Source organism: Mytilus edulis, chromosome 3 (genome assembly GCF_963676685.1).
Source record: "Mytilus edulis chromosome 3, xbMytEdul2.2, whole genome shotgun sequence".
Classification (NCBI taxonomy): domain Eukaryota; kingdom Metazoa; phylum Mollusca; class Bivalvia; order Mytilida; family Mytilidae; genus Mytilus; species Mytilus edulis.
This window is the reverse complement of record NC_092346.1, coordinates 20,754,898-20,767,603: the sequence shown is the minus strand read 5'-3', so window position 1 is coordinate 20,767,603 and position 12,706 is coordinate 20,754,898. Positions and strand designations below refer to the sequence as shown.

The window sequence follows — 12,706 nt, the reverse complement described above, 5'->3', positions numbered from 1 at the left end:
ATAGAATTTGCATAAAGCGCTATTTTAGAAGAGAAACATTAGAGAAATAACTGACATTTCATTTAAAATCAAGGCTTAAATGTATCCTTTGAGAATGGTTACTGTATTGCACTTAATTACACACAGATTCAGATGTGGCAAGCATATTTAAAGAGTATCATTCGTCAGTCTTTGTTTACTGAGTTTGCATCCAGTAACATTTAGTTACAGCTGCAATTTGCATAAACAATGATAAACATGCTCATAAAATTCTCAACATTTAAATTTCATTTTTACTGTAAAGTGTGCTTGTAATAGTTATATTGATGTACAATGCGTACTTGTAATCAAAATCACTTATTTTCATGGCTTTATAAATATAAGAAATGTTAACAAATTTACAATGTATCTATACTTCGTCCACGATTGGAGCTTAAACCTGTACTTTTTTCCAATCACTTCTACGACGATTCAAATAACTTAAATTTAAGGATCGTGTTTCCCAGGATTGGGCAGGGTAAGGAGTCCATAAACATGTTTGACCCCGACACATTCTGTATGTAGTTGCCTGACCCAAGCTACGAGCCTCTAATTCAGTGTTTGTTGTTTGTTGCTATGTTACTACATGCATATTAGTTTTTCGTTCATGGTTTTGTCCATAAATTAGGCGGTTAGTTTTCTCGTTTGAATTATTTTACATTTGTCATTTCGGGGCCTGATATATCTGTTTATGCGGTATGGGCTTTGCTAATTATTGAAGGCCGTTCGGCGAACTATAGTTGTTAATTTTTGCATGTGTCATTTGGTCTCTTGTGAAGAGTTGTCTAATTGGCAGGCATAACACATTTTTTTATGTTATATTGTATTTTCGAGGAATCCCAAAGATTGACTAGGTTCTAGATGTATGCTCGTCGCTTCGACTTCTTGCGTTATGTAGAAACGTGAGGTAGGTATATGATGCCTCGGTATACAAAGAGTCACCTGATCTCTTCAAGCTAAACAACCACTAGAACAGTTATCGGATGGGTTCATATAGGTGGCCTGTTGCAAGGCAAAATGTCTATTCTAACCAACAAACAACCCCTTTCAAGTGGTACATGTATAATCCAAAGTACCTTCATCTTGGTTGACACCAACCGTGTATATATTAGACATACCTGTAATTTGTTCTCAACCGTGTAAGACATACCTGTAATTTGTTATCATTTTAGTTCATTAGCTTTGGTATGGCCGCCTTTGAAATGTGTCTATATATAAGTCGGCTAGCTTCGAAGGAATCAAATTCTTACTATAAATGAAATAGTTGTTTCATATCAGGCCTTCAGCTCATTATAAGATGTATACGAACTGTATTAGTCAATATTTTACACATCGAACACACTAGATGTAAAGATATTGACAAATATAAAGCCCAACTATATATATGTTAAAATGAGAACAATTGAGAACATCAGAACCGAAGATCCGGAAATTAGTTACTTCCTTCTGAAATGCTATTTTCAGTATTCTAGAAACCGTAACAAAAAGAGGTATTCAATGTATCCAATGTATTCAATTAAAAGATATGTACCAATCTGAAATATGGTATCTCATTGATGTAATAAAACATGTAAAGATTGAATTCTTCTATATTTTTATGACTAAAATTCCTATTAAATTAACTTGTTCTCTACATTCGTACTTTGAGCATCGAGATTTTGTTATCTGCAAAACAGCGATCTGTATCTTATCTGAACATGCAGTCATTTCAGGAATGTATTTAAGCAGTTTTACACCATGAACAAGTCGTGATTATCTTACGACATAACACTTTTGATTACTGGAATCATTGTTGGAGTGCTCCAATACTGGAGCATAACACAGTATATTCAATTTGTAAAAACATTAAGTATATGTCTGTTACTGAAAAGAGAACTAAAAAAGACTTTAAAGATAATAGTATCTTTTAAAAGGAACTGTAGATGTATTGCGAGTAAAGGTGTATACAAAAAAGTCACGTGTGTAAAGCTAAGTAAAACATTAAACCGACGTTTGCTTCTATTGTTTATACAGAAAGCTGATCATCAAGAAGTTTAGTTAATAACTTAAAACATGTAAATGATTTGTTATCGTGATAGTTTATTTGGTAAACCTATTTCGCTTAAGTGTTTGCTGTTGCTGAATCGACTTAATTTTATGCTAAGTTTGTCTTTTTCTATGCTCATTGCAGTTGTTTCTGAATTCTTATATTATCTTTACTGGCAATTACATTTATATAGATATAAGAAGATGTGATTTGAGTGCCAATGAGACAACTTTTCATTCAAGTCACTATTTGTAAAAAGTAAACAATTATAGGTCAAAGTACGGTCTTCAACACGGTGCCTTGACTCAGACCGAACAACAAGCAATGAAGGGCCACAAAACATACTACTGGAAAACCATTCAAACAGGAGACCAACCGTCTATATGTTTGCATTCGAAAGAAACACTTTGAGCTTATACATCGGAATTTGATGCGACTGTCATACAGGTGAGAGGTTTAGCGCTATAAAATCTCGGTTCAATCCACAATTTTCTACATTTGAAAACGCCTGTACCAAGTCAGGAATATGACAGTTGTTGTCCATTCGTTTGATGTGTTTTATCATTTGATTTTCTCGTTTAATAAGGGAATTTCCGTTTTGAATTTTTCTCGAAGTTCAGTATTTTTGTGATCTTACTTTTCACTGTATTTACCAGGTGTAATTGTAGTAGGAAAATGTGTCAAACATTTCATATTTGCATGAACTTTAAAAGATTTAATGTTTTGACAAACGATTAAGTATAGATCATTGAGAGGACTGAACAAAAAATCCATCAAGGAAACGTGTAATATGTTTTGGTACAAAAAATTGTGTTTGAAGCCATGCAAGAAGAAATTTAGATAATATTTTGCTGTTGCGTAGGGGAAACATCGACATATATGTGTCACGAACCGAGTCACGAACAGACAGACGGGGAGATGGTATCTAGAATACTCTCTCATTTTGATCTGACGTTTAAAAAGATAGGAATCCTTGTATTTATGAATAAAGCTGGCTTCCAGTTCCCTCAGCTATTCTATATGGAACTCCAGCAACAGGTAATTGATCACGATTGTCATTATATATCGTTACTATTCCAGATAACTAACAAGGTAATTATACTGATTAAAGTAATCATGTAACTGAAAAGAATGTTATCATCAGTAATTATCACACCTGTCCGGACAACTGACATAGTGAAGGATGAAACTGATTATTTGACAAATAAACAATGGAAATTACAGCGAAATTATCCATGTTAACTCACATTTTCTTTTAGCTTGGCAACTAATTAGTTTTTCCAGATCAATTCAACTGATTTGGTAAAATAAATTTTGTTTTGTTCGAAGATTTGAAGTATTGGTATAACAGTTAAACTCAGTGTCAACAATAAATCAATACCATTGACAATGTTAATATATTCAGAATTCCGAGTGATACTCCTCTATAATGTCAACTTTAAGGTAGCACTACAGTCTAACAATGATTTTTTGATCATATTTTTTTTATCACATAATTTTGAAATAAGTATTATTCTGCACAGTTTGTAAAAATCCCAAAGTTATTATCATATCACAACAGGGAGTAAATTGATAATGAATTTATGTAAATAAAAGCACGTGGTAATTAATCTAAATATATAGGCATTTGGGAGGGGCTTATATGTCAATCATCTGTTGATACCAGTGTCCAGCTGTTAATCCCTGACCACAAGATAAATATTGTAGTCTTATCTCATTGTTTTGCACCACAAATTATTTATATAACATAGAAGTGAACAAAGAAAAAGAAAATAACTAAAGGGAAAAAATCTACCAAAAAAGAAAAAAAGTACTATGGAAAAGAGTGGTGAAGTATTTTTTAAAGCCTCTGACTGCCTGTATAAATTTCTTCTCTTTGGTCTTCTTCATCTAAATACAGTTTTATGAATTTTAACTAATTTTCAGTTGATGTGTATTTTTTCAGTCCCATTAAATTAAATGTATTTTCAAGAAAAGGGTGGTCTTGATCTTTTTATGAACATATGTTTTTTGATGCACACTTTTAATTTTTAGCTAATTTCAGACATAGTTTATTTCTTTTTTAAAATTCAAATTCAAATTATTTTTTATATATAGAGAGAATAATGATGTTAAACATTGATTAAATGCAGCTGGTCAATCATGCTATTCTCTTATCTTAGACTGTCTGGAAAGAGGCGGAGCTTTGTCTATATTTAATTACTTCATCACAGATGTTGGTCATATCTGTGACGTCAAACTCCCGCCAAATGCCAAGTTAGTGTTGGACAGTTCACATATAATGCAAAATTTACAGCATTAGAGCATCAAAGACACAAAGTGTGTAGTTCTATTGATATAGTAATGGTATCAGAACACTCCTGGGGTGTTCCCAGTGGAACATTTGTATTTATATTGACTTGATAGGGGTTCTAAGGGGGAAATTCAGTTTTTAGGTCATTTCTCAGAACCGTTTTTCAAGAGAATTGTAAGGAAAAAATGAAAATAGAAACTTTATGGGTACCCCCTTTGGCGTGACTTGGATATATATGATTAAAGGGTGTATTTTCTACAATACCGTGTCCCAGTTTTTGGATAATTTGTTTCTAACTGAATTTATAGGTCTCCAAAGATGAAAGGTGAAATGAGGTTTGGCACCCAGCAGTTAAATCAATATATCTTCTTACTGGAGGCATATATCAAAAATCTGAGACACGGTTTTGGAGATTGTATATGGTTGATTACAGGGATGCAAACAAATTTTTACTACCATTTGACATGATTGTGCCATTTTCATCCAAGTTGGAAGACCACTTTTTTGACAATTAATGAGCTATATTTTGAGACAATTCAAACCAAAAATAAATTTATATTTAAATTAAGAAAGAGTATTATTTCAGCTTTAAAATGAGTTAAAGATTTTAAAAATCCATTGAGTAGTTTTGGAGAAATTAATCTTTAAAGACTGTTGATTGGAGTCAAAAAATTCTGACTGTAGTGCTACCTTAAAGTAGTTTGCTTCTAAAATGAAACTGAAATGTCTAATTAGATGCATGCAATAGAACATCTCAACCACTGAAGAGTAAACCGAGACAGTTGTTCTTGCATAACTAAATAGTATTAACCAGATTTTAACAAAATTTGTCTCGATAAAAAAATCTTTTTTTTCATCAAAGACTCAAATGGCCAGGTTACACATGATGTTTCCGTTTAACAATAGAGAATGCTCTATACTTAAAGTTTAAATATTTGGAATAGGAAGTGAAAAGTAACATAAAACAATTCAATAATAGCAAGGGCACAACTTCAACATACGCGTACTGAACCTTCAGATTCTTGGATCTGGGTTGAAAACTTTAAAAGGTGCTAGTTGCGAAAATTTGATAGTAGCCGATTTTCCCGATCGCTCGCCCGTCACCATACTATACCAAAACGATTGGAAATAACTTAAATCCGAAACAATGAATAAGAGAAAAAAACATTTCGCTGATCAATCCATCTCATCACATATTTTATTGTATTCTGAGCAATGTTTTTATACTTAAGGAAAAGGGAAATGATTTAGGTGTTGAATTTCTACTTGCATTAAGGTTTTGCTTTGAAGAAACAACTTCAAAAGAGTACCGTATACTAAAAATAAGAAGCTGTTATCTCGAGGCAGTTACTTAGTAAATGATTTAATCTGGCATTGAGCTTTTGACATTTTACATAACAATATAAGGATTGACAACATTCAGTTGCTTTGCTTTTCTGTTGATAATGTATCTCAAATATTCAAGATTGCAAAAAGTAGGAAGTACAGATTGAATTTTACTTGCAGAAGACTGTAAAGTAATTGATACCATAGTCTGCCTGTGACAACATCATTTATTTATTAGTTGTTATTATTGGCTTTGAACTAGCTTTCCGTTGTTGCGAGAACTCTAATATCGATACTTTTTTTTTAATCTGACGAGTCTAAGCCATTTCAGACTAACTTGTATAGAGTGTTCTTAAATTCTTAAGTTGTGCTTATACACCACTGTCGCAGGTGAGGAGAGGGTTGTACGCTCACACACATGTTAAAATCAGCCACATTCTATACCTATGCAAGCCAGGAGTCTGTAACTCAGTGTCTGTCGTTGGTAAGTTGATGTTTGTAATGTTTGTTTTCCCTCGTTTTCTATGGATCATATTCGGGCTGTTGACTTCTCGTTTGAATTCAGTCGTGTTATGCCATAATGGCATGTAAACAGTTCACTATACAATCTAGGTTTAACTCATTGTTGAAGGCTTTATAGTGACTTATGGTTTCTTTAAACACGACATTTGGACTCTGGTGGATACTTGTCTTAATTTCATTCATAATTCATCTCCTTTTTTTATATTTATATCAAAGCACAAAAAAGTTTTCCCTTGCCATCACGTGAAATGCTTTCTCTATTTTCTCTTTATCCATCAATACCATTGCATGTGAGTAAATCATATCCTTTTTGATAAAGGTCATTAGATAAAAAAAATTATAAGAGTGATTTTTCGACTACAAAATCGAAATACAAATGAATGATATAGATTGGATGATACCAGAACTACTCATGATTGGTAGGTGTATATCAAAAACTACACATGACGTCTGTCTAAGGTGTCCGTAGGCATGTTTCAAAAGATTGTATTACTATCCAGTCATGCCAGTGTACCGGCCTTATTTTTCACGTGGAACTCCAAATTCCTGACCCTACGATCTACCGTTTGCAAAACTTACCTATTGTATGGGTTATCTATTTGTTTCTATCCTGAATATAAAGTGACATATGTGTCATTGGACGTTAAAAAGGCAACAATTAATCTATACTACATTCTCGTAAATTACCAAGAAGAGGACACTGTGTCACAGTTTACATTTATATTTACATTGTAGTTACTGGACACCGTTAACAGTTATAATTACATAATTTTGTAGTTACATGTTCAAATACATGTAGCTTCTTGAAATACCAGAATCTATAAATTAAATGTTTACACGAGAAAATCCACGTGCAACACTTTACAGTATATTATATAAGTTTATTAAGTACATATTATCAATATTAGATATATTGCGCATGTAGCACTCCAGCTGTGTACGGTATCAGATGTTTGCCCTCAGGCATGCAACAGTTTGCTATCAGTTCTGTTATGGTTCCGGCTTATAGAATGTGTAAATTATATGTTATATTTATCGATTCGCCAGTTTTTGTATTTGTTCTGTCGCCAAAACATGCCTAATAGATATATATTAAATTATTCTGTCCATATACCTTCTTTATTTATGGTATTAAGTTGCAAAACAATTAACTTTAAAATTGCATGGTTACTGCATATATAATAATATAACGCATTTCAAATACACACCATTTACCATATAAATTGTGGTATGACTTTCATTAAACAAGTAAAAACTGAGATGAATCACAGAATTTTGCAGATAATGCATACTTGTTGCAGGTGTACTAGCCAATTATCCAATCTACTGATAATCAGGATTACATATTGCAATTCTTATAGCCGAAGAACATTATGAGATAGAATTCGTCTGCACTTTAAGATGTGAAAGAAATTAATGATTGTGTTGTGGTTTCCCCTTGTATCATCGGGTCGAAGAGGAGCTCAAAGAGATTCTTTGAGATGGAAAAATATTTTGTGAAATATAGAGAAAACTAAAACGTTTGTGCAGATCTGGTATTTGAAGATAGGTCATGACAATCTACGAAGTCTACCTCTCCTTTGTGAAACTTTAAACAATTTTTTTTTCAAATATCGATGGGTAGAATAATGTCAGATTTCTGATACAAAAGTGTAGAATAGTTCGTAATCCTTACGGAAGATGCTGAAACATATATACTAGTACCACATTTTTTAAACCTCTGCCTATAACATGGTTAAACTCGAGAAACTGTGGTTTATAGCAAGAAGTCTTCTAAGTGTACCCATACTCAGCTACTGCAACTGGATTAACACCTACTACTGAATCGGATTTAAACAAAAAATATTATGTTGCCAATGGTTGTTACAATGTATAGTCAAATATCAAAATATTAAGTATTATCCACAGAGATTTAAAGTCTAACATTTCTGTAGCTTTATACGGATTCCATTCTTTTATTACCGATACCAGAAAAATATTTATAATATAGAAATATAGTTCTAATTACATGACTCAAATTATAAAGATATTTATTGGTAATGAGCTGTTTACAAAAAAAATGTCTTAACAATGTCAAATGATCAATATTATAATATTGACTTCAATGAATAACTTTGGTGGAAACTGTACTTTGAGGCTGGTGGGCTAGTATGATTGATTTTAAGTATAAAAGTATCTGTTTAATTTAAAAAAAAATGTATACTAGAAGGTCCATGCAAATGCGAATGCAATGGTCTGTGCTTAAGAAGTAAGCTTTAGATTACTACGTGTAAACCCCATTTGAAATTTCAACCAGTTTTTACTACGTAAACTAATGTAAACTAATGTTTTTTTGGAATATGGGCTAGATTGGATATGATATCAAGACTATAGACTCATTTTGATATACAAAAAAAAGCGTTTGACATAAATACATAAATAATACAGTTGTATCATTTACCTTGTTTACTGGGAAGTTGAAATATGTTATTTCTATGAAGTATGACAGGATATGCAGATTTCCTAATAACTTTATATAAAACTATAACAATTTTCTAGGAAAATACATTCTTTTCTAAACTAAACACAAAAATCTGCATGATAATATAACAGGATCTTATCCACTAAATACAACACTCAGTAACTTACCAAACAGTTTGTACAATTCCAGCTGACAGAATAAGGCTTTTGACAGTCCATGCGGGTCAACAAATCAGCAAATTGATTGTACATCGCTTCAGCCAGCGAATCGCGACACTCTATTTTCCTTAAAATTTCCACACAATTTCTACCCTCTATATGTGTTAATATATCACTTTCTGACATCACTTCAGCTAAATTATATTGATTACAAAAATTCAAAAAAATACTTTTCCTTAACTCTCTCGTTCTTTGTTCGCTTTGAATTGGCAATTTACATATTTTTTCACTGAAATTATGTCGCAAAACAAGGCACTGATTTCGTACAAAAGAAAAATTTGTAGTAGTACACGAATTAAACGGTAAATCCATCCATGGGAATTTTTGTGAACAACTTAATTCTACACACAAACACTCTTTTATAATAAACATCAGAAAGTAAACAATGGTAATGAGGATACCTTGTTTACACAATCTCGGCTTTTCAAATAGCAAGACCTCATGACCAAGGATAGTTACCATAGTTCAGAAAAAGGTTGAAATAACGGAAAGCGTTGGAAAAACATTAAAATGTGTTTAATGGATAATCCGGCTATCCTAGAGGAAACTTGGTATTTTTACTGCGTAATGTTTGGCTTAATAATGACCACATAAGAATACTAAGGCATTTCACTACCTTACACACGCCTGTTGATTCCACTATTCCACACACTTTGAAAAAATCATAAGAGTGTGAGAAATACAGGAAATCTGCTAACGACATAACTAAATGTGCAGATTATCTCCGCCAAAACCATCCGCATATAGTCCGCATAATCCGAGTAATTAATCCGTCGATTTCATAATCTTAATATAAATGCTATAAATTGTTAGATTCTTTACATCTCCGCCATCTTTCCAATATTCTATGTAACTCTCGTATCAACTGCGCATGCTCATCAGAAGCAACATGTTGATCTGCGATTGAGAAAATTTGTCAGCTGCAATTCATAGCGTTAAAGTGAATCTTTCTACATGATAATGTAAACAAATGTATCGACTCTGGTTAGCAAAGAATCTAATAATTAATGATAAGCCTATATTTCCGCATTTTGATAAATTTCCTTGAAAGAAGAAAGCATACGGTGAATTACAAGGAAAACTGATAAAGAAAAAACAAATGAAATTACGAAATCGTCTCCCCCTCCACCTATCGATCAATATATCTCTCTTCCTTGCTCTTGGCACAACGGTAATACGATCGGCGATATATTGGCCATGTATTAAGAATGGTTATTGATTTTTCTGATAGCTTTCTGACCGCGGCGCATGTTCTGCTGTCGGATGTCACAAAGCGCAATTGAAGATTGACCTTCAACAGAGAAAAACAGTGGTCAGTTTCTTCCAAACCGTCAATGGTGATTATCTTTTAGATGCTCTTGGAGCATAAATCAGCTGTCTTCTTGTGTCAGTACACATTTGATAATTAGAAGCAAAGAAAAAAGAGTACTGCATAATAATGTATCTGATATTGACATTGAATAAATAAAATTGCTGTTAAATGAAGTGAATACAATCAGATTATTTATATGATGTCGTATAATTTATTAGGTTAGGGATAATAAACGTAATTACTGGTATAAAGAGATGATAATATTATGGGTTAATGTTTCATAATTCATTCCTCAAAGGAAGTTGTTGTTAAGTACTTAATGGTGAATTCCGTATTCCAGAAAATAATAAAATAATTGATTGTGATCGTCTTTAGAAGAGATTATCTGTTTTGACTTAATTGGATTTTAACATACATTATGGTAGAAATTTAACACCCTTTTGTGAATTCGTTTTAGCACCTCGTTTATCATTTGCAGTTACTAGACAGACGAATTCCCATAAACAACTATTAAGTTACAGAAGAAACGATGCTTATTGTTTTTGTGTTAGCATCACTTTTCTCATGTGAAAAGATGACATATGTATTTTGCAGCTAATAATTGTATTTGTATCGAATAATTCATTAGAAATCTGCTTGTTGTTTGACACTACTCTTAATTTTTGTGCGTTTTTTTTCATTTTCAGTAAATTATGAATGTGTTAGAATGTTTTGGGAAATTAATTCGATTATCGTTTCTTCTCAAACTATTTCGACCACTCATTATACTCATTTGTATTGATATTTTATGACTTATACTTAATAAAATATAACCAACAACTAAACACATTAAAAAACACCTGTTGGACATGATTATGTTTTTCATCATGAAGGAATTTAACATCAGTTATGATCTCTGGTTGTAATTTTTTACTGCTATGCATTTTGATACCTAATCTACCAAATAATAATCACAAAAACCAAACTGTATTCAACTTTTTATAGACTAAATCAGGGATCTCCATGGATGAAAATTGAACCATGGAGGAACTTTCACCATTACAAACCTTGTCTACGCTGTACAGTGTAGCGCGATCGGAAGTATTTTATCCCTCCATACAAGGAATGGTGAAAATGCTAATTCATTGCTTATTTAAATTATATTTATTTGAATTTTCATTATAGAATTAGAAGTATCAATATTTTCATTTATTGCCGTTTTTAACCATTCAAATGCCAAGTCATCATGCCCCCCCCCCCTTTAGTCGAGAATGACCAAAAGCTGTCATGAGGGTCCCCATGCAGATTTCTTTTATTTTTGGTAATTGTTATGGGGGTTAAAAATCATCTAATGTGGAGCTTATTTTTCGTGGACACTGTCAAATTCAGAGCCCATTACCGGTATAGCTGCAGCAACAACAAAACAATTCGTACGGGTTATGTAAAAGGTTAAAGAGATTTGTAAAGCAAACGTCGACAAATGAAAAGGTTTTTACTGACTATCTGGAAAAATTGATGCTCTGCAACATGCATCTTTCGAGTCTGAATAGAAACCGGAAACGCGGATGTATCAAATTGATTGTAATATACGAAATGAATTCGGAATTTAGATACGATATTTCTTTACAGGAAATATTTAAGTTTTTACTTTTAAACTTTTAAAGTAATTCTAAATTATCGTTACAGCAGTACTCGATTTATTTACGATGAAATAATATTTACTGTTTTGCGTCTTATTTTGTACTTCTTAAAAAAGGGGGATGCTGATTGCGTAAGTCAAAATAAAGCACGTGTTCGACTTGTTAAACTGTTTTCTTTGTAACTGGATTAATTTATTAATTTATTTATTTAATCTAAATGATCATAATCATTTGCTGAAACTTAGTTGATTACTTCGACAAATGGATCGTCTATCCTCAGATAGTATTCTCCTGTTTGGTTTGTTGATCTACCTGTACAAGCTCAGGTACAAGTAATTAGCGATCTTAATCCGGATATCCCTCAGGCGTTAGAACTGTATTGGATTATAACATAAAAAGCCTAAGGGTTATGCAATTACATGCATTTGATTATAATTGATAAAAAAAATGGCGTCGGGCTACAAAAAAAGGATGAAGTTTTGAACGATGGCGGAAGACAATTTAACGATGGCGCAAGACAATTTAACGATGGCGCGAGTCATTTGACGATGGCGCAAGACATTTGAACGATGGCGGGGCTCCATCGTTAAACAGGCCATGGAGATCCCTGGACTATACATGTATATACCTTCTTTAAACATTAATTAAATAGTATACATCATACAAATGCAAATTCTGCATTTGTTTACTCTGATCTATACGTTTTTCTTGTTTTCTTTTGTCAAATATTTTTATCCAATCATTTTGATGTCCTGTGGTTAAATTAAAATGGCAGCAGAAAAGAGTTTTTTAATTTAGATAAGAAGACCAGTTGTGCAACCCTGTTATCACTTTCAAAGTTTTATAAACGCTTTGCATTCATGAAGGAACTTAGAAAGTTAAAAAAAAAACTCATCCAATATTCAGTGAAA

At 32.4% G+C, this 12,706-nt stretch overlaps 1 protein-coding gene across 1 annotated transcript in view; it reads right to left on the bottom strand.

Annotated features, from left to right (window-relative positions):
* LOC139514195 (NALCN channel auxiliary factor 2-like) overlaps positions 1 to 10,042 on the bottom strand; it is a 71,957-nt gene extending 61,915 nt beyond the window's left edge. The window contains exon 1 of the mRNA XM_071303004.1: positions 8,814 to 10,042. Within this exon, the coding sequence (XP_071159105.1) occupies positions 8,814 to 9,326 (513 nt within the window). The 5' untranslated portion in view covers positions 9,327 to 10,042. The remainder of the gene's footprint in view (positions 1 to 8,813) is intronic.
* Positions 10,043 to 12,706: the final 2,664 nt, after the last annotated feature.